Genomic DNA, 23,599 nt, shown 5'->3' on the forward strand with positions numbered 1-23,599 from the left:
AATGTCACTTATTCAGTCATCCAGTACTGTGTTGTAGCAAGAACGCATGTTATCAGAATATTTATTTCTATAAATATTTTAATTTTTTTATTTACGTATCTTGGATTGTTAATGTTCACATATGTCTCATATATAAACATATTGGTAAGTTGGGTGTGAAATGTCACAACCAATAACAGATTGTTCATTGCCTTGAGTGATTTGATAGTGCTCATTGTGATTATTCCTATTTTTGACAATATTTTGAAATCTAACAAAAGTACTATAATGTTTTGGATCGCTTCTTAATGCCAGCTTATAACCCAGAGCTCCTCTTTATTGTTTTCAGGATAAGCAGTTTGGAAAAGTTCAGTTGTACTTTCCACACGATAATCCTTCTGCAGCTGTCGAGACCCAAATCAAACCTTACAAAACGTACACTTTGCAACGAGCATATCGAGGAGAGTCCTACTTCTGGGGTTTACTACCTCAGCAGGGTGATATGCTGCAGTTTACCTTTGATCCTCCAATAGTTATAAAAGGGTAAGGCTCTTTAGTTATGGTATCACATTCTGTTAGATGCAAAGAATGCATATTGAGATGCAAGGACACAGAAGAATAACTGTTTGTGTGAAATTAATGAGGCTAGTACATACTTGAAATAGCCTATAACTGATGTTGTATTTTTAATTTCCAGTACAGTATGCTAAAGACTTTTTCTTCTCAGTCAGTGACAGATTTTTCTTTTAAAAATCCGGTAATTAAGAATATTGTGTGCATTATAACGTTAAAAGGGTGAATTGAAAAGACAAAAGATCAAAGTAAATGAAGGTCATGTATACAAAACCATATTTTACATGTGAGAGCGTTAAGCCGATGACAGAGTAGACCTTGGAATGATTGCCATATACTATCAGTAGATAGACAAATCCAAGATGGCTCATTGGCATCTTCTCCTAGAAAAATAACAGAGTATTTGTTTCAAAAGCTTTCCTGTTTGTTTTAGTTCTAGAAGTGAGTTCATACTTCTATTCTAATAGTAGACAAGGATATATGAAATTGAGTAATAAAAGTGCTGAAATTGTAGAATTTGATTGGTAGGGAAGAAATTATATGTAAGAAAATTTGATGTTGTATAGCCAATTGTTCCTTTCATTATCATCTTTTTGTTTTCATATGAGCTTTTCCATTATTTTCATTTGTTTTAGCTTTGCTGTATACTACAGTGGAGAAAAATATTTATAAACAAATATTGCCTTATTATTAACTAGAGAATTATATTGTAATTTAAAACCATAACCTAAGGAATTTTTCTTCGATTTTTTTATACACCCTTCTTTTCAGTAACTTAGTATTTACAACAGTAGTATGTTGAATATCATTTGAGTTGAAATTATTTATATGGTTAAGACATGGGTAATTGGAGTATTATGTAGGCAACTCCGGAAGTCTCGCTGACCATCTCATCCCCAAACAAAATTTAAGGTTAATACATGAAAACCTGCAATAGAGAGCAATCTAACTTTTGAAATAAGTATGTTAACACACCTTCTTTTAATGAGATCTTGGATGAAAACTATATTTGGCCTGACTGCACTCAGGAACAAGAAGTATCAGAAAAAAGTCGGAGATCAAGATCTGAGTGGATATGCAAGTGGCATTTAACAGAACAGTTTCTGCATTTTCATTGTATTTGATCTTTACATGCAATGATTGCTTCCTTGTGTATTCTTTTACTATTCCATATCAAGCAAACTTCTTGATGGAGTACGCATTTGTTTTTTCATTTATTTTGATTCAGTCAGTCAGGATTGTAGTATATTTTAATTATGATGACAGTGGCAGTGCTTGTCAAGGGAGTCGGGCAAATTTTATGATTTTTGCGAAATTTTTATTAGTTTCCAGTCTGTTAGTTATAAAAGTGCACATTCTTACAGATACCTTTTTCGAAGTGGAAATGTTGAACACCCTTCTGATCGCTTTTATAACACCACAGTAGAAGTTCTACCTGTACAACCTCTGTCTAATCTTGAAGACGTACAAAGTGGAAAATACAAAACCACAGAGGACAATTTTATAGTTATTGGTAAGTAGAGCATAATCAGTGTACTTTTTCATTTAGCTATTTCATCTTAAGTACTTCATGTCATTATCTAGTTTGTTTAAAGTAAAAACTCTTATGTATTAAAAACAATGGTGATTTATTTGTCCCTATTTCCCCAAGACAGTTTCAGTGGTTGAAATCTAGAATGTTTATGTTTAGTACGTGTTTTATGTTTTTGGAGAATTATTAGTGGTAGATTTTCTTTCACACTACATATAATACAAGGATGCATAACATATTTCACTGTTATGCATTTGAAAACCTTTTATTGTACTGTGATGCAAAGTATGCAGTTTAATAGTACAAGTTACTGTTTAGTAGCGCATTATACTTTAGTGATTTAATGAATTATGAAGAGCTATGCATTACCAAGATGGATGTAGTGGGAGAGTGAAATTAGCATAGAAAGTCAAAGGTATAAAGGATTCTGTGTAAAGATTTACCTAATGTTACAGGTGATTTTGATGACATGGGTGTTGCAGAGGGCAAAATTTCAGAAAGTTTTGGAGAAATAAAAACTTTACGTCTCAGTATTCATGTGGAAAGTGAAAACTGGGCCATACTTAGTGAGGTAAGTAGAATATTCTCTTCAAGTTAAAAAGATGAGTCTCCTCTTGTATAGACTAATTCAGAAAATTGTACATAACTCAAACAAGAGAAGTCTGTGAAATTGACAAGTCAGTAATGAAATAGGTGCAATTTGTAGGCTTGGAAGTTGTAGAAATAATGATTTATGAAAAAATTTATGGTGTATCACTGTCACCAGCAGAGCCCCTGGGCTTTTGATAAGATACTACATACAACACAGTTTTATTACATATTGTAATGGTATTTTGTTTTCACCATATGTCTGGAATTTCTTTTACAATTGTTTTTTTTTAAGTTTTAGATTGATTACATGAACGTTTGAAACGATCGAAATGTAAATGTTTACAGCATACGTATTATGAACATGATCATTATTATTCACATGGCTAAGAGGAGAAGGGCCATCATGATTTTATCTCCATTTTCTGATGTCTATGAAAATGAAAACTGACTTTCTTTCCTCTTTTCAGATTCATATTGAAACGGCAGAAGCTAGGTGACCAGACGCCCTCCTGGCATTCACCCTCTGGTGCCAGTGTCACAGCGTATCATGCCAGCAGTGACCCTGGCTCCTCTCCTGTCTTCATTCAAACATTTTGTTTGTGTTCAAAGCATCACAAGTTTCATCATTCACTAATTTAGTACACATTTAAGTTGTTGCATTGCTGTGTATATACTGTATAGGTTTATAGAAATAGCGATGCATGAGTTAGTTGTGTATATAGAGCTGAAGATTTATATACTATTGCATTTTTTAGGGCACACTTCATAGGATGAGATTGACTGTAGGCAAAATGTCAAAATGTTTCATTTGTCATTTTCAGAAGGGTACTGTTAATTTTATATTATTCATTAATGCTTGAAGCATTATTTTAAAAACTTAACGGGTGATAAGTCATGTGATCAGCAATGTTAAGAACATTTATAGAATTTATATTGACTGTGCTATTATGATAAGTATAGTATACAGGAATCTTGTTAACTATTTAAGGTTTCTAGTCGACACCAGCGACTGGATATCTTTGAATCTCATATCTCAGAACTAACCAGTGACTTCATTGATCTGTAAAATGATGAGAATGATCTAAGATTTGTGTTCAACTTATGACACTAAGTTACCTCATACTCTTAACATTCTTACATTAGATATGAAGGTGATTCAGGTAAAAATATTAGAAAAATAGAAAAATCAAGAATAAGGTGATTAGGGATTACACAAGGGGCCTTAAGCTTGTTAATAGCTTTTGTGTGTGTGATCAAGAATTCAGCACAGGCTATGGAAGTATCCTGCTAATACGTATATTGGAAGAAGGTCAAAGTAAAGTCTTAAAATGTATTTTTGACTAAATTCCATAAAAAATGCTAAGGAAATATCTAGTTTACATGTTAAATGTGTGACATGTTTTCATAGGTAACTGTACAAATTGTTCACTAGTACATATATGGTTAAGTAAAAATAAGAATCATTAATGCACAATGGGGACATGCCTGTCGTTTACAAGAAATATGGAAGTTTCAGTGAAATCTAAGCACATTAGATTGATTAATTTATTGTATACGTATATCAAAATTTCCCTATTCTTTATATCAGTCAGTCATAGCTAGCTGCTGGAGGTAATTTGTAACTTCATAAGAAGAAGAAGAGGCATCAGATATTTGTAAAACCAATCAATGTTACGGTTAATAATACTTTACAGACTGCTATAACAGTACTTTTTCTTGACCACAGCAGTGACTTAGCACAATGTGAACTGTAAATATTGAATAGTAATGTTGCCACTTTTTTCACCAAATTACATCATGCTCATTACAGTTTTCCAGAAGTTATTGTGCTAATATTTTGACAGTGTAATGGAAATTTCACACTGTTGGTTAAATTACATTTAAGAGCTGAATTTAATGCTAACCATATAAAAAAGGTTATCAGTGCCCCCAACATGCAATGTTTATGACACTGTAGTACCAAAGTAAATCATGTGTAATGGTTTAAGAAATGATCATAGGATATTACATACCCTGTGCTGAGAATAATTCTTAATAGTACTTAAATAATACATATCTTTGTAAATAAGCACATAAGGAATATGCTGTCAAGAATTTCCATATTGAGATATTAGGTGAACAATGCTAAGAAACTGAACATTGTTCTAATGTACATAATAGCATCAAGAGCAGACTACTACTGGTTTTGTCAGGTTCTTATGGAGCTCAAATATTCAGAATTTATTTCTTGCATCTTCTTACTCTTTAACTTCAAGGGAGGCATCAATAGTTGTTAGCCAAAATTCTGGTTGTGCAAATCCTGTGTGTATTCAGTCTATTCACACAGAGGAGTCAATGTACAGTATGTAATCACATAAGCAGAAGATTATGCTGTATTCTTGTCTCAGTAACAGGTGCCATAGTGTCCAAAACATTAGGAAATTACCAAGTTTTAATTTGTCCTTAGTTTTATTACTAGTAGATATTTTTTATTTGTTAATGAAATACAGATTTTTATATTTTTCATAGGATAGTAGTTATACTAAATACTATACTACCTACACTTATTTTGTTCACAAGTCTTCAGGCTTATGAGTATCAAACTGATAGCTATTTTATTGACTTTTAAACAGTGCAATATACTAGTATAATGAGAAATAGTGTTTGAAATCTTGTGAGCTTACTTCCCCAGTTTACAATATTAGGTGCTCAACATATTTGTTGCATAATTGTCATATTTCCCTTGTGCATTAAAGTTGTTGCTTACAGCCATAATCTAAGATTCAAAGGTACTGTGATAGTTTTATTGCTAAAAACAATTTTAGTGCATAGAAGAAAAAGAAATGTTAAGTCATTTTTCCAAGCACAGTATACATAATTTTCTAAGCCTTAAAAATCTAGACACCTATCAACAAAAATTCTAGTTTAACCTTGCCTGAAACTTGAACTATGAACCATCACTATACCAGTGCCTGTCACTCTGCTCTTCAGTTTTTTGTTTCCTGATAAAATTTTGTACACACGTGTAACTACCAAAAAATATCTTTTTTGTTTGTGTTCAGTTAAGCTCTTAGTTGTTCTCTGTTGAATGGCATTGATCTTTCTTACCTCGACACTGGTGGAACCCTAATCACTTGACCTGCAGTTGTTACCCTAATGTGGGCATTCTCTTTGCACTCACTACGTAGTTTTAGCCTATACAAAGAAGAAACAGCTGTCAGTTTGATGTTTGTGCTTACATGACACAGTCCATCATTATTTCATACATTACCCACATTCAAAGAATGAAGCAAATACCATTGTCACTGTATACATGCATAAGTTTGAAGAAGCAAGACTAACCCAAACTGTTTAATTATTTACTGTTAATTGATACACTTAAGGAAAACTAACCTATTAAAATAACTTCTCATCTCTATCATTCATCAAACCAATGGCACCTTGCTCCACACTGTTCCAATGTTTATGTCAAGAAAGATTCTTCACTTTTTAAAATATTTCCTAAACATAATTGTTATAAGACCTTTATACACAAAAAGCAATTGTAAGAGTCTCCATACTTTTTTCACAGTGATCCAACTAGCCTCCAAGCAAAAGCAATCTCCAACATATCTTGGGAGAGTACCATAGATCTGGGGATCTATGGACTTTGTAATACATATTCACCAAAACCACTTGACCATTTCTGATTCCTCATGTGCTTCAGCTATGTGAAGAGTCTGCATTTGATTGTGGTCAGTTTAGAAGTGGTACAGTTTAGTTGAAAAATAAATGAGGGTGTATAAAAAGGCTGACCAGTTTTTGGGATGCATCCTTTTTGGTTTTGGCCTTTGCTGAACATCAATTTTGTTATTATTGTAAGTACTGTAGTTTAAGAAACAACTTTTCTAAAGAAGTCTGGCTGTTCCATGGAAAGAGAACGTACAAGAAATAAAAGACAAAAAGAATGCTCAAAGATCAACAACTTAGAGGAATGTAATTAGTATACTACTGATTTGCAACAACAAAGAGAATGGGAGAAGCACAAACTTCTCATACTGACTGTTGTATTTTTCACTACAGAAACAACAGTGCCAAAGTGAAAACTGTGAGGTCCGCTAGATGCATGACTAGATAACCCAATTTCTTAGGCATAAGCAGTAGGAAGTGACAACTAAGGCAGAGGAAATAACCTTGCATGGAAAGGCCGGTCTAGCAGCACAACACAAGGCTCAGATAATGAGTGGAAAGGAGGCACCAATGGATATACTAGTATGTACTGTAATAGTTTTTTGGGATCAGATTGATGTTTGGGAGATTGAAGAAGCTTCCATTGCTAATGGGAACACTGTAGTGACTTCATTTTTTTCTTGTTATGAAATGCTGGCACTGTTGTCAGAAAAGGCTTGGTAGTCAAGGTTTGTGTCCATTTCAGGACTGATTTTGACCAGGTCTTGCATGGAAAAGGATTCATGTAGCAAGGTACCCCATGTCCAGAATGGTTTTGATTGAGCAAATTCTCTGATAATGTTGTGGAAATTTAAAATAGTAGTTTTTAACAAGCAATGAATAATAGAATATTGTATGAGTTGTCATAATAGCTCAGCCTAAGAAAATGATGGTGCAAGGGATGGCACATTTCATGGCCACTGAATAAGTCTCAACTCGGTTAAAGGACCAGTAAGACATGGCTGTCAGTAGAATATAAATGCACAAAGATGACACACATCCCCTCTTATTAAAGGAAAGGAAGATCAAAAGGAAGCTGAAGAATAATAGTAAAGTCATCAGAACTTAGCCTGTCCAAGACAGAAGGACAGGAAATGTCTCATTTAATACACACCTTGGCAGAGTTCTTCAGTAAACACCATGTGTTTACAAGTGATATGAGAACGGATTGAAGAAATTCCATAAATTCTGTTGTTTAAGTTACCTTAAGAAAGAAAATCATAGTTACACAGGACAATTTGGCTGCAGATTCCTTTGCAAGAACTCCTAAAGTGAAATATGCATGTGTGCTTGTTCATCTGCAGGAGTGGCAGGGGCTTTGAGGTAGATTGCATATGTATTTCAGCCCATATGTTATGCGTTTTTTTTGTGAGGAAGGCTCAGGTTGGAAATACTACATTATTTTTCACATCATCCATTGTCATGCTTGAGAAATTAGCACCAGGCTTAACAGAAAACAGAAAAAAAATTGTCAGAGTTACAACAGTTCTTTGTTATTTTACTTTAGACCAACTTGTAGAATTGTGGAATGTAAATGCCCAGTTTAACAAAATATGGATAGTACTGTCTGAATCTTCTTAAGACAGAATCACGCCCACTGAAACAGATCTTTGTTGACTTCTCAATAAAGCTTCAGTAGATTGAAAAACTATTGCAAGAAACAGTGTGAAGATTACTAAACGTTTATGTATCTACTCATATGAACATGGATGAATATAGACTAGTGGGTCTAAGGTATATCGTGGGATGTAATGAATTGGCCTTCTTTCATTGTATATACCTTATTGCCATGCTAGCTATAGACAGAATGTGTGCATGGAGTGCAGAGGTGGGAATATGTAAATGAAAATATTGATGGGAAAACATTTTATTGTTCTTGATTGGCAGGGAGCTATGACAATGGTACTTCACTTGTCTGTACGATAGTCAACATTAAGTAATTTTGAAAGCATTCAAAATTGAATCAATTCACATAAAGGGCTGTGAAGTACCAAGTATGTACTGTAATATCTTTGAAGAGCAGTACTGATAAATTCTCAAGAACTTTGTGATCAACAAAACCATTATTATTTTATTTTTGTTCCATATGAGGTGGCACAAAAAATGTTCAGCTCCTTTTTCAGATCGAGAATAACTAGCAAACATGTTTGGAACAAAATAGCATATTCAGTTACTGCTTTTTGTATCTTTGAAATATTTTTATGCATATACATGTTTAAAGAGCAACATACAGAACGGTACTATTATTGTATTGCTGTAAAAGATGAATACAGTAGGATCCTATTAAATTTCAAGTGAGGTACATTGTGTGGAGCAAGGTGAAGTAGGTAGTCCCTGTTTTTGGTGCTGGGAAAGGCATATTGAAAAACATTTAACTGACCTTAAGTCGTTGATGACTGCCGTACATTTTTTATACTGTGCATATTACCACTTTTTTTCATTTTCATTGCCAGCCTTGAGTTATGTACTGTGGTTATAATTTATTGATGTAATTAAGAAATAAACTGTATATTTTGTTATAAACCACTCTCATTGAAACCTTTTTGTAAGAATTTTTTTTATCTAATAAAGGGAAGGTGAAAAGAAATGTAAACCAAGACTACAATCAACCAAGTAGAAAGATGATCATGTATTGATTGGCAGTATAAGTAGTGAAGAGTATGATTAATAAACCAAAGTAGCTAATGCAACTGAAAAGTGACAAAGGTAAGGCATTACTGTGCTTGGAGACCGAGTCATGTAGTATACTGATCAGACAGAGTGAGGACTGTGTTAAATTGAAGGCAAGCATATCCTGAGATGTTCGCTCGCTAGCCAAGTAAAATTTCATCATAAAAAGGGATTAAAGTTCATCAATATTCTTTTTACCACATCTTTGCTATTTCTTTAACTTGGATCCCTTGATTCATTTTTTATTGGATGTCTTTGCATTTAGAATGCTGTTTTTATAGTATTTTGCCTTATTATTAACTGATTATATTTTTAATGACATTTATTTTTATTCACAAGGTTTTTTTTTTACTTTATACAGTATATAGAGCCATGGTGATTTGTAGAATGGAGGAGATCGCAATAGTATTACAGTTTTGCGTTCAGATTCAAAATATGCAACCCTACTCCTTCAAAATCATTTCCCAATGGAAGACAAAACATTTTTGATAATTGGCTTGAATTGCAATATGCATCATATTCCAAGGAATAACGGCGTTTCCATTAATCGAAATAACAACCCCAACTCCATTTCCCCCCAACAACAACAATAATAATAATAGAGACTTTGTCTCATGATGTAATTACTCAGTAAATATAAAAGAAAAAAGATAAATTATTTTATTTGGAAAACTGCTTGAAATAGTAACCATTTCGGTGCCAATGAAATGTGTACTTTATCGTGAATAATACAAAGAAAATCAAAACTCCAAAATATATTAATGGAATTGTGATTTTGATCTAAAAGAACGAAACCAACAGCCAACATGGCCGCCGATCTTGACAGCTAATCAGCTGATCGAGGAAGTAAACACAGCCATGTTGTGTCTGATAAATCATTGCGTAATTTAACTTGTCTAGTGTGAAAATTTTCTATTAAGTTTCTGTATATATTTTATAAGATTATAATGAGGGAGAATTTGTTGGTTTTTAGGTATTTGGTCATGTAAATATTAGGCTACTCGAGAAATAGGATTACTATTAGTACTATATACTATGGTATTTTAATAAATTAAAGAATATGTATGTCTTGAAGTAGTTTGAAATAAAGGTAGATCTAGGGTACTATTCCGCGGCAGCCTAGACTATGGCAGTTGCGGTTTTTCTATGCAGTTTTACCTCCTGAACAAGAATTTTAAGTAATATTTAGGCACAGGATATTGGTAAGGCTACCATAACCCGATCGCGGTAGGTATTGGTACGGCAGTGAGTTGCGCATGCATCAATTTCAGACTTCCTGCCGTACAAATAACAGTGTTGTTGGGGGGGGAGGGGTGGGGGGGCTACGGCAGAGTCTGTCAGTGGTGCCGTTTTGCGCTCTTGACTTGCTGTAGGTACGCAGTTAGCTGTATCCGTTTACCAGTTTGCTAATCATATAGTATTATGTGACCAGAGTTCGGCTTTTAGGCGGGACAGTCCCGCTTTTTTAACATCTGTCCCCTTTTTTTAGTTAGCAAAATGGCCCCCCTGTTTTTTTTTTTTTTTTTTTTGTTTTTTTTTTTTTTTTTTTTGGCACAGGATATTGGTATGGCAGCCGTATCGCTGATTGTGATAGATATTGGTACGGCAGTGAATTGCGCATGCGCCAATTTCAGACTTCCTGCCGTACAAATAACGTGTAGGTTGGGGTAAGTGAGATTCTGTCAGTGTTGCCATATTGCGCTATTGATTTGCTATAGGTACGGCAGTTTACTAATCATGCAGCAGTTGCCGTACACCGTGGCTAAGAGCTATAGGTACGGCACTTGAAGATCAGCGACAGTGGTAATAATAGTCAACTGAATTGCTTCGCTGAACATCTTTAATCAAAATGTCAAAGTGAAGCATCATACTGTCATCACCAAAGCACCAAAACATTTTAACAGTAAATGAAAATATAAAAAATCACAATAATACTTAAACATACTTAGATTTTATCTATATAGTACATGAAAAATAAAACTAAACTAATCTATCTGTGTACTTCAAATCTTCTTTGAATCTCCTCTGAACCGTGTAATAATAATCAGTTTTCACCGAAGAACAGATTTTTTCAGGTTTCAACGAGCTGAAAAAAGTAATAGACGTCTACGAAGAGTCAAACTTCCAGAAATTGTATATCCGTAGGTCACGAACGATTGATTCGGTCCTGAAAAGAGCTCCGAAGAGGAGATTCAAGTTTCAAGTTTTTTATTAATTTTGTCTTGAAGTGTTTTTGTGTGCAATGCAGCTGGTAAATTTGAATAATGAAATACTAAGAATAAAAGAAGTAAAAATGCTTTTTCATTCACTTCTATGATAAAAATAACGATAATAATGAATTTTGAATATTTTCAAAATTACATTAGATTGAATTGCTTTTGCTTTCAGTATTCGTCAGGCTTGGATTTTATTTCTTTACATTTAACTTTAATGGCTAAATTTCTCCCCTCATTTGAGCTGGTCCTTGGTCATAATCACTGCTAAAAATTAAAACGCCCAAGCTTTTTGTAATTATATAAGCATGAGTTTTCTTTATTAAAATCAGCTGGTTTCATGAATGAATTTATAGCACCTATCTAAAAACTATGTAGTAATACACAATTGTCATGTTCAGTGTTTTTCACAACCATAATTTCGTATTATCCTTTGTTATAGGACTCAAGAAATACAGATTGATTGAAGCTATATGTCCTTTATTTTTGGCAAATTTATATTTCGTAAAATTCCTTACATTGAAAAAATAAACCCACAAGATTACTGAGTATAAATTGTTTACTTGTGAGTATTATTATAGTATTTTACTAAAGCTAAGTGCTTTCAGGTCTTAATTGTCGTCCATTCTCAAGGAATATCGATAAATCCTTACTAGAGAGAAAAATTAAAGTCAACACAAATGTAGATAACTACTTACTGGAGGCACCATTGAAGTCTACAGAAATACGGATAGCTACTTACTGGAGGCAGCATTGGAGTCTCCAAGAATATAGATAACTACTTACTGGAGGCAGCATTGAAGTCTCCAAGGATATAGATAACTACTTACTGGAGGCAGCATTGAAGTCTCCAAGGATATAGATAACTACTTACTGGAGGCAGCATTGAAGTCTCCAGGGATATAGATTACTACTTAGAGGAGGCAGCATTGAAGCCTCCAGGGATAGAGATAACTACTTACTGGAGGCAGCATTGGAGTCTCCAGGTCACAGATTACTACTTAGTGAAGGCAGCATTAAAATCTCCAAGGATATAGATGACTACTTACTGGAGGCAGCATTGTCCTTCCAAGGTCCACAGATTACTACTTAAGTGGAGGCCAGCATTGATCCCCAAGGATATAGATAACTACTTACTGAGGCAGCATTGAAGTCTCCAAGATATAGTAACTAACTTACTGAGGCAGCATTGGCAGGTCTCCAGTATATATATGATTACTTACTGGAGGCAGGCCTGGAGTTCTCCAGAATCAGAGAAATGAAACTATTACTGGGAGGCAGCATTGAAGGGCTCCAGGTCACAGATTACTAACTTTTAGTGAAGGCCAGCATTAAAATCTCCAAGGTTATAGGGATAAGAATAACTACTTACTGGAGGCAGCATTGAGTCTCCATGTCACAGATTACTACTTAGTGAAGGCAGCATTAAAATCTCCAAGGATATAGATGACTACTTACTGGAGGCAGCATTGGAGTCTCCAGGTCACAGATTACTACTTAGTGAAGGCAGCATTGAAATCTCCAAGGTATATAAAGACTTACTTACTGGGGCAGCATTGAAGTCAATCCAGCATCATTGAGATACTACTTACTGAGGCAGCATTGAAAGTCTCCAGGATATGATAATAATTACTGGAGGCAGCATTGGAGTCCTCCAGGTCAGGCAGATTACTACTTTAGTGAAGCAGATTGAAGTCTTCCAAGGGCATATAGATAACTACTTTATGGAGGCAGCATGGAAGGTCTCCTGGATGTAGATAAACTACTTACTGGAGGACAGCATTGAGTGTCCAGGATATAGATAACTACTTCTGAGCATGCATTGAAGTCTCCAGGGATTATAGATAACTACTTACTGGAGGAATCCCCGCAATTGGAAGTCTCCAGGGTATAGATACTACTTACTGAAGGCAGCATGAAGTCTTCGCAGGATGTAGATAACTACTTACTGGAGGGAGCATTGGGAGTCCTCCCAGTTCAACCGATAACTACTTACTGGAGGCAGCATTGGAAGTCTCCATGGGTGGTTCACAGATAACTAACTTACTGGAGGAGCCATTGAAGTCTTCCAGGGTATAGATTAACACTTACTGGAGGCAGCATTGAGTCTCCAGGGATATAGATAACTACTTACTGAGGCCAAGCATTGAAGTCCAGGGATATAGATTACTACTTACTGGCGGCAGCAATGAAGTCTACAGGGATTATAGGGATAATAATACTGGAGGGCAGCATTGAAGTCTCCAGGGATATAGATAAAACTACTTATGGAGGCAGCATTGGGTCTCCAGTATAGATTTACTACTTAGTGGCAGCATTGAAAGTCTCCAGGTCAAGATAACTACTTAGTGGAAGGCAGCATTTTGACCAGTCTCCCAAAGGGCATATAGATAACTACTTACTGGAAGGCCAGCATTGAAGTCTTCCTGGGATGTAGATAACTTACACTTTACTGGGAGCAGGATGAAGTGTCAAGGGAATTAATTAGATAAACTACTTACTGGAGCGCATTGAAGTCTCCGGGATATAGATAGACTACTTACTGGAGGAAGCATTGAAGTCTCCAGGGGATATAGATAACTACTTACTGGAGCAGCCATTGAAGTCTCCAGGCATGTAGATAAACTACTTAACTGGAGGGAGCATTGGAGTCTCAGTCACAGATAACTACTTACGGGAGGCAGCATTGAAGTCTCCAGGTCACAGATACACACTTACTGAGGCAGCATGAAGTCTCCAGGAATAGATAAACTACTACTGGAGGCAGCATTGAAGTCTCCAGATATAGATAACTAACTTACTGGAGCAGCATTGAAGTCTCCAGGGATTAGATAACTACTTACTGGAGGAGCATCTGAATCGTCCAGGTCACAAGATTACTACTTAGTAGGAGGGCAGCATTGAAGTCTCCAGGTCACAGATTCAACACTACTTAGTGGAGGCAGCATTGAAGTCCCAGGTCACAGACTAAACTCTTAGTGGAGCAGCATTTGAGTCTCCAGGTCACAGATCACTACTTAGTGGAGCAGCATTGAAGTCTCGCAGCGGATGTAGATAACTAGCTTAGGAGCCCAGCATTGAGTCTCCAGCGCACACGCTAACTACTTCCAGTCGCGCGCCGCTTTTGAGTCTCAGGCACAGATAACTACTTAGTGGAGGCAGCATTTTGAGTTCTCCAGGTTACAGATCACTACTTAGTGAGAGGCAGCATGAAAGTCTCCAGGATGTAGATAAACTACTAGTGGGGAGGCAGCAGTTGAGTCTCCAAGGTCACAGATAACTACTTATGGAGGGCAGATTGAAGCTCAGTCACAGCATTACTACTTTTAGTGGAGCAGCATTGGAGTCTCCAGGTCACAGATAACTACTTAGTGGAGGCAGCATTTGAGTCTCCAGGTCACAGATCACTACTTAGTGGGGGCATCCTTCTGGAAGGGATTAAGTTCGAAATACGAGGTACTACTGTACTTTATTCTTGTATCTTCGGTAGACTGCCACTATATGAAGACAATGCAGTTGAAAATTCTTACTGTGATCGAGAAGTAGAAGAATTTCTTCTGTTGATATAAATACGGAGAAGTCAAAATGGTGCGTGTAACGATGTTTACTAAATTAATTATTGTTTGAGGTGTATTTTTTCAATCTGTCCATTTATGTCAAATAACCATTGTTAAATTATTGTTCTTAGATGTAATAATTTGAACTTAAAAGCAGGTGGATTATGGATTTTTTGCTGGTCAATTTCTTCAAATGTGTGCAATGTTTGTTGTTTATATGGTGTATTTACGTTGCATGGAACCATTGGTTATTCAGCAACGAAATGTGTGTAATGGTTTTATGAGTATTACTCGTCATAATGCCCTCCCCTTGTGCGCAGAAAGTGGTTGCTAGTGCTCCTATACTTAGGTGAGAGCACATTGTGGATAAGTTTTATTTAATTACATACAAACCCCTTTATCATCTGTGGCTAGACATGATATTCTGTCCAAGATATTTTCCTTACTTTGGAACTCTTCAGGTATTTTTTAAGCTAGTAGTTTTATATGCAAGATCCTTTGGTACAGTGCAACTTAAAAAAAAAAAAAAAAAAAAAAAAAACTGATGGCTTTTGAGTAATATTGTGATTGAAGTTACTGCAATTTATATTACTTGGGTTATAGCCCTGTACATACTACACCCTTCTATTTGGGCTTGAGACCAACCTAAGTTTGTAAAGCCACTTAGTAAAATTGAAGTTCAGGTTGCTTCCTGTGAAATTTCTAACATAACCAGATAAGCAGGCCTTTACTTGCATATTTGCAGTTTTTTTTTTTTCCTCAACTTTGATGGATTGTCTTGTGGCAATGTACCTCATTATTACAGACTGGACCAAGTTTTAACTATAATTTTACAAATCTGTACACCCAATCAGTGCCTTTTGCTCATTTGATCCACAAAAAAAATATTTCATCAGAATCTGACATGAGGCCTGGGTTGTCCAGATGTAACCATTCTCCAAAAAGGTTTTCCCTTCCTTTTAATTATAGGGTTTGTGAAATTCAGCGTTTAAAGTTGACTTTCACATTTGCTTGAATGTTTGCAAAATTTCTGTTTTTATATCACTTGACCTTTTCAATTTTACTAACTATCATCGTAGCTCCATTTTCACTTCCTATTCTATTTTGTTGGGTACCTTATAAAAAAAGTTGCTAGTCCTAGCTTCCTGTGGATATTAGTTTTGACTATACTATGAAATTCTGGGCCTCTGTAACACGGTTTTTTGGATTTTGCTCCTTATCAAAGCATCGGATGTAGCTGAAAGTTGACATATGTATATTTTACAACTACAGACAAATTTTGTCAGCATTATCAATAACCTAAACCCGATAGTTTTAAGTTTTAGAGTAAAAATGCTCTAGCCGACGCCATGGCCAATGATTGCGAGCCAAGAGTCGAAAAACGTTTATTCATTACGTAAGCAAGGTAAACATCGTTTTACGAAATGTTACCCCGCCCATTCACCTTATTCCATCGGCTCTGAAACCCGTAGGTCAAGAATGGCTAACAGGATTTGGAATTGTCCCCGTGGTTGCAAAACTGCATTTGTCTTATGACTTGCAACTTTATACAATCAAGAGAAAGCCCGTGGCCATACTTACTATAGCCTGAATAAGTAATTATTCAGTTTCTAGTTTAAATCCAATGTTTATGGTATGATTTGTATTTAGTGTAACGTGATTATAATACTTGTAGTGTCATTCAGGATTTTGAACATTGCCATTAACTATTCACTATGCCACCAAGAGAGAGAGAGAAAGAGAGAGATTGTATGTAAACAGTCTTTATATAACTTTTTGTTAAAATAAGATTTTTATCCAAAGTAAATACAAGCTTATATGTGCTAAAATCTCCAGCAGACCAACGGATCATCCAATATAATTTTTTTCTTCTTCTTTAGTCTGTACGACCATGTTGGATATGAAGACTTTATGAATGGCGGAACGATACATAGGTGTGGGTGGGGTATATGTGCTAGCGTAGTACTACTGTAGCGGTACTGCCGCAAAATTAGTAATAGCAGCAATATACATGAATTAAACGTTTAAGCCAACTGCTGGGATCCCTGAGGATCATTTAGCACTTCTTACAACTACTCGAGAAATTAGTTTTTATAGCCAGAAGTTAGATCTTCTAATACAACAATGTCCAAGATAGCCTTCATTGTTATCCTGAATTATAACGAGGCCAAAGTGGGTGGAGCCTCATGAAGTCACCATTCTGACGATAATTATTGAAGGTTTAAGCAAAAATACGATACCGTCTTTTTTTTTTTTTTAGTAAATAGGTAGATAGCCGATAAATGAAAATTGCTTGACATTGGATACAGCAGTTATCAAATCAAGCTTGTCTACTATGTCTTTGAAAATTACCAACTATTGCCTACATCTTGTCAATCTGATTGTGACCTATAAAGTAGATTATAATTTCTTAGGACACTTATTTTGGCAGTTAGACTGATAATTGAAGTGTTTTTGTATTTATTAACATATTTTGTTGGTTTGTTCATTATGACAATTATCAGTGGAGAGGATTCAGAGTTCATAAAGGTGTACTACTTTGCTTATATTTAAATTTTTGTCACTGTTGCCTTCGTTACATATAGCCAATCATCCATCGAGAAAGAGGGAAGAAATGCTGTCATAAGTTATGTAGCGAGTGCGTTCGAAACCTTATCTCTGAGTAAGTTGGCCCGTCTTCAAAAAATGTCACTTTTACATTATAAGTACCAAATTTATTCAACCTACGTAATGCAGATACAGTCAAAATTTATGTATAGATATAATGTGTATTCTGAATAAGCGTTATATCTATGAAATGCATAGATAAAAAGTTATTGCCAAAAAAACTGTTACAGAAGCCCTGAATCTCATAGTAGGTGACAGGATTCCAGTTTTTAACGCTGCTCAGTCCGTCATTGTGCTGAAATGTTAGGGACTGTTTTCATCAGCTTAATGGCAAGGTGCTATATTCATATTTAAATTATTCATCCTACTAAAAGTATTGCCACTGTCATTTTCTATGCAATTTGCTTTGTAGTCTTTATATCTGGCATAAAGGTTGACCTAAGGGTCATCTTGGATCTGTTAAAGACTGACTAGCCTTGCAGTAACTCTGTAAGTCCAAGTAAATATGGAATTTGGTCAGACAATGTATCCACCAGTCAGGCCAGAGTGCCAGTAGTAGTTGGTACACCTTCTAAAAGGTACTCTGATGTGATAGGTAGTCCACTTTGTGTTGATATAAGGAACCATTTTTAATGGAAAATTTAGTCTAATCATCCTTATATGGTGTGAGATGTGGTATAGGTGTTGACACTTCTTTACAGTGAATGTGAATTCGAGATACTTTCCCATATGTAAAGCCCCGTCCACACGACAGGCAAATGCCCGGCAGGCAGACACTGTTCCCAATTCTCTGTGGTATGAGGTGAAGTGACGAAGCTATACTGGTAAAATAAAATGTCAGGTTAAAGCAGATCATCTTAATCTTCAGGTCAGAGTGTTATGTACACAACACTTTCCCCTTCCATTTTGTTCTTAGCTTTTCCAAAACTGATGGAGAATCTTGGTTGGGATTGACGAAATATAGTAAATGTAGTCATTAATTAGGATGTTGTATGGAAAATGCGTATAGTAATGTCTGTTAATGTACATCATCCAATGAACAAGCAGAGAAGCTATATACTTGTAACTTGACAAAACTGGAAAATAATGAAATCTGGATCATTCCGTTACTTAATGATAAAGACACTTATATGCCTATGTGTATGTTTTGCACACACATGTATGTATGCATGTGTTTTTCTGTCTACGTATGTATGTGTACTATTTGTTCACATGTATAAGGTCAGGGGACTTACTGTCACCCTTCTTATGGAGAAATTATTGACATGGATTAACCAAACCTTTACCCTTGACACAGAATCCAGAAGCCATCAATATGTTGTTTACATTTTTCGATGTTACGTAATGTAGAAATATTGAGTGACAGATGACAAACAATTTTGACACGTTCAGGGATGCAAGTGTGCTGGTAACTCTGCTTTTGTTATCTTTTAGTATATTTTCCACTGGAATATATGATAGAACTAGGATTTTAAACTGAAGGGAAGGTTATATATATTATCTCTCTCTCCCTCTCTCTCCTTCCTTTAGGTAGAAGCTTGTACATGAAGTGTAAGAAGTAAAACCAGATTACAAACAGTTGCTAATGGTTGCGTGAACTCTTGATTATATTCCTGATCATTTTTTCATTACCAGACGTTGAAGCAAATGTTAATTGGGCTGTTTGATCTGGTAACACTGTTTCAAAGCGAGAGAATTCCGGGCAAATCAGAGTGCCTGCCGGGCATTTGCCCGTCGTGTGGACGGGGCTTAAGGATGGTTAACCCAAGGTTAATAGTATATAAAACCTGACTCACTGGGATGCTGTTGGATTATCCTTTTGTTCTATAAGCCTTATCCTTCCAGTAAGGTTTCCTCTGCCTTTGAGTACTGATATTTTGGAATTTGTTAATAACTTACTCTTGTTCTTTTGTCTTCCACTGGTCTGATTTTTTTTGTTGGCTATACGAGTAATGTAATTAATTTCAGGGGATGTAGTTGAAAATTTTTAAGACAAGTGGTTAAGGGGGATTCCACAAAAAAAAAAAAAAAAGATTATAGTAGGTGCTGGTATTCCAGGGCAGTTTTAAAAAAGAACAGTTCCTTGCCACACTTCAAGCATTTGTCAGGAGAGCCTTCTCTCACTGCTGCTTGTGGCAAGAAAATCATTCATAAGAAGTTGGTCAGGTCTCTTTAAGTCTTCATCAAAATGTAGCTGGCAAAAAATAATTTAGAGATCTATTATCAAAGTTGCAGAACACAGGAGTTAATTATGAGAAATAACCCTTAACTTTATTTTACAGGACCCTCACAAAAGGAACTAAGTTATTTACAAGAACTGTGTCGATGGATACCTCAGCTGCTACATTAGGACAACTACTACATGCCTGATGAAGAGTACCTTCCGGTCCCATACAAGAAGGGGCCATAAATAATGATACGAGAAACTTGTACATTAACATCAATATCAACATCATCAAGATAATTAATTGCCAGGGTCCCCTACACAAGATGGCTATGGATTTTAATCCCTAAATCCAAAAAAGAAACCCACAAGGTGCTCCAAGCAAGTGGTGAAAATTATATCCGTAAAGAAAAAAATAACACAAAATTTTGCTCTCTCACGTTGAGAGACCTCTGGTTTAAATGAAGCTGAACCACATTAGTTGTCAAAACAACCCTTTAGAGATCATACTTGCCAGAGCTTTTGAAAAACTTGGTCTAGACACCCCAAGAGAATGAACTGTCTTCAGATACATATTCCAATAATATAGTATTCCTTGAGAAATATTACCTGTAATTTATGTACCTGGTATTTCTTTGCTCTTATAAAAGGACTCTTCGAAGCACTTGTATCCCTTTCTAGAGGTCAATGAACTTCATAGTGGCCAGTTACTTGCAGGCTGAAGTAACACAGACAAAGTACTGATTGATTAGGAAAATTGGAAAGACTTATTACACTGATGCAGCAACATAACTTTCATGCGGGTATGTAATTTTTGAAATTGTTCTAGTCTGTAGGGGTTGTAATAAAACACTTTACTAACAAATATGAGCTGACTGATATTCAAGGAATAGGGGAAAAAACATTGTAGGGGACTACATAACAAGGAAAGTAAGAATATCACAATTGGAAATGTAATGATGTGTCTGGCAAGAGTCATTGGGTGAACATAAACATGAATAGCTGGAAACTCAAATACACTAATTTCTGGTTTTCATTTCAGGTACAGGTGAGATAAAGGACATCAAACTGCAGTTTAAAAAAAAATTGGTAATACTGTGTTCTGATAGTGGTGTTAATACTGTACAATTCTAGTTAAATCACAGTAAATGAACAGTTGCATAACATGTTTAAATATAATACACATAACACAATTTTATACAATATTAACAGTGAAATACACCCAACTCAATAAAAGAAAATCCATGATTACAGAATTTTTGTACTATAAAGGATTAATAAGCAATTAAAATGTAAGTACAGTATGCAAAATGGAAAAAAACCTTTAAAAAATCATACTTACTATAACAGTTTTATGAGCCTCATCCAATGTGAAGTAAAATGCTGATTATTTGTTTAGGCTCCTCTTGTGTAAGTACTTACATTATTAATACTGTACAATTTAATTAATTCCCTATTACCTGAATCATCTCCATGTTAATGTTAAGACACTATTCCTCCCACATCACATTTTAGGGACACCTTTTATTTTCCACATCTAATTTTAAAGGAACCTTAAACATTGCCGTGTTCAATTTTAGGGAAACCTTTTTGCATTGCCATTTCTAACTTAAGGATCACAATGTTAATCAGTGAACAAAAAGTAATTGTACTTGAAAAAAAAACCATGTAAAAGCAGCAGCTAGCTAAGAGATATAACAATACAAATCGAACATGTATAAAATCCTTAATATGAACGATTCTACAAAAATATTTCTTGATTTCTTCATCTCTCTTCCACATAAAACAACTCAACTCTGTCCATATCTAAAAACCAGGTACCTGTATCTAAAATCAGAAGTTGTTCGTTAAATCAATATAAAATCTGTAAGCACATCGTAAATAAGAATATAAAATCAATTATGTACTTGTCCTAGTCATATAAAAAATCAATAAAAAATTTGTTTTGAGCATTGTTCTGATATTTATAAAACATACCACGTCATTTCTAAGCTCAAGCATTACCAGTCCTCAGGAACTTGGAAAACACCATCTGAAGACGTTTTTCCATCAGCATTAGCATCTGAAAGTGAAAATGCGTAAATAAAAATAATATAATAATAGAATACTTATCTGCCATAGTTACTACTCCATGTCTACTTCAGTACTACATTCCCAGGAGGGAAAGTACCACTTAATATAAGGCTGTATGCTGTTCTTTTACCGCCCTCCTTTCACCCTACTATTTTTCACTGATTCCCTTTGGTCTCGTCACTTACTTGTCTGTTTACATTCCCTTGTTCCATGCTCCATTATCAAATGAGTATCAATTCTTTCAGTAAGTTATTACATGACTATGATCCTACCTATAAAATGCAATGTGTAAATTAAAAAAATGCATTGTGCAACATAATGTACTTTATATACTACATGTACGATGCAATTCTTTTTTAACAGAAAAGGTGCAATAGTGCAGTATAATAATTATCTGATAACAGGAATTTTATGAAGAAAGCTAAAATCTATCATATTTACAATAAACTGACTCCTCGAGTCACAATAACTAATATTACCTGAAATGGGTAAAACAGGCCACTCTAACACCCACTCATATTAAGACCCTCACAATATATATTCATGATTGAATTATTTTATCCACTGAGGTAAATGAAACTCAAGTCCTGAAAGTTTATCAGATTCCTTTGTGCAATATGGAGACAGAATTCATGAAATCCCTCTGTTGCTACATGAAAGTTGATCATCAAAGCTTTCATATGTGTATGTGAGATGTAATATAGTTTTATGTTAGGGCGTTGAGGTTCATTATGGTGTGTGTAACTGGAGTAAAAATATGTTGTCACTTCTCAATAAGAAATAATTTGGGAAAAGTTTTCTCATACCAATGCCAATATAAGTGAAAAATGATAATGCACTGGAAAACCTTTGCTCTAATAGATTCATTAAATTCCTAATTTTATTCCACTGGAATTCCATAATTCCAATAGCCAGAAACCAAACATTCAGCCACTGTACTTAGGAATGAAGCCTTCCATGGATGATTCTACTTCAAAGCATCAATTAAAGACCGCTTTAAAATATGAACAGAGCAAACATTACAGGAAACGGCATTGTTTGCCGCAAACAATGATTATTATTCCCCCTCTACCCGAAAAAAGTTAAATATGTAACAAACATACTCTTATGAGCTAATCTACTATATAAGAAGAGTGAAGATACAAGAAGAACCATTACAAAGATAACAAGAAAGTCAACAATTGATATCTGAAGGTTAGAAGAGCAGAAGGGCCAAATCTGAGCTATGAAACTCCAACAAACATGAATTTGGTGTAAAGCAGCATACATCACTTAACCAATCTTCTGAAAGCCATGTGTCAGCAAAAACCTCAATAATCAATTTACTCAGTTTGTGAACATTTGTGAACACAGGCATCTTACCATCAGTGATCATCTTGTGTGTGTCTTCTGCACTTGGAGATTCTAGTGTAAGCTGGGACAACTGGGATGACCTGAGAGAAAGAAAAATTATTAAAAAAATATATCACCTCCATTCATAAATAATGAAACTTCACAAGAAATTATGTAAAAATAAAATGCTCAAACGTCTGTAACAAAAATGTAATACAACCAATAACATCACTGCCAACATCCTCCTTGGGGATTTGAATTCATGACCACTGACGCTACACAGAGCTTCAATTTTTGAGCTACAAAGGATATGAGAGAACCAGATGTATAACTGCATTCCTGTATTACAGGTTAGTTTGTGGCAACAGCTTATTCTTTCACTTTCCCTAGGCTACCCACTCTGTGGTATTAAAAGTAACGATAGTGATCGAGAAGTCAAGACATTTTATAGTTTCATGCACTTTTTCTCTTAAATATTGATAATCACTGTCCTCACTTTTATTATGGTTCTTTTCCTCATTCACTACTTGAAAAAGCTGACTAGGTGTGCTAAGTGCATTTGAATACTTAAAAAACATATACGTATCTTATTGCATTGAAATTAAGGAAATCCATTAAGAAG

General features: G+C 35.1%; 2 protein-coding genes across 2 annotated transcripts in view; one reads left to right on the forward strand and one right to left on the reverse strand.

The window, feature by feature from the left end:
* LOC135213818 (alpha-1,3-mannosyl-glycoprotein 4-beta-N-acetylglucosaminyltransferase A-like) overlaps positions 1-8,884 on the forward strand; it is a 165,910-nt gene extending 157,026 nt beyond the window's left edge. Inside the window, 4 exon segments of the mRNA XM_064247932.1 lie at positions 329-522; positions 1,917-2,065; positions 2,539-2,654; positions 3,142-8,884. Coding sequence (XP_064104002.1) covers positions 329-522; positions 1,917-2,065; positions 2,539-2,654; positions 3,142-3,171 — 489 coding nt within the window. The 3' untranslated portion in view covers positions 3,172-8,884.
* A 10,783-nt stretch (positions 8,885-19,667) lies between these two features.
* LOC135213831 (poly(A)-specific ribonuclease PARN-like) overlaps positions 19,668-23,599 on the reverse strand; it is a gene marked incomplete at its 5' end in the record, with an annotated part of 42,314 nt that continues 38,382 nt past the window's right edge. Inside the window, 2 exon segments of the mRNA XM_064247939.1 lie at positions 19,668-21,634; positions 23,008-23,078. Coding sequence (XP_064104009.1) covers positions 21,573-21,634; positions 23,008-23,078 — 133 coding nt within the window.

This window comes from Macrobrachium nipponense, chromosome 19, assembly GCF_015104395.2.
Source record: "Macrobrachium nipponense isolate FS-2020 chromosome 19, ASM1510439v2, whole genome shotgun sequence".
NCBI classification, from domain to species: domain Eukaryota; kingdom Metazoa; phylum Arthropoda; class Malacostraca; order Decapoda; family Palaemonidae; genus Macrobrachium; species Macrobrachium nipponense.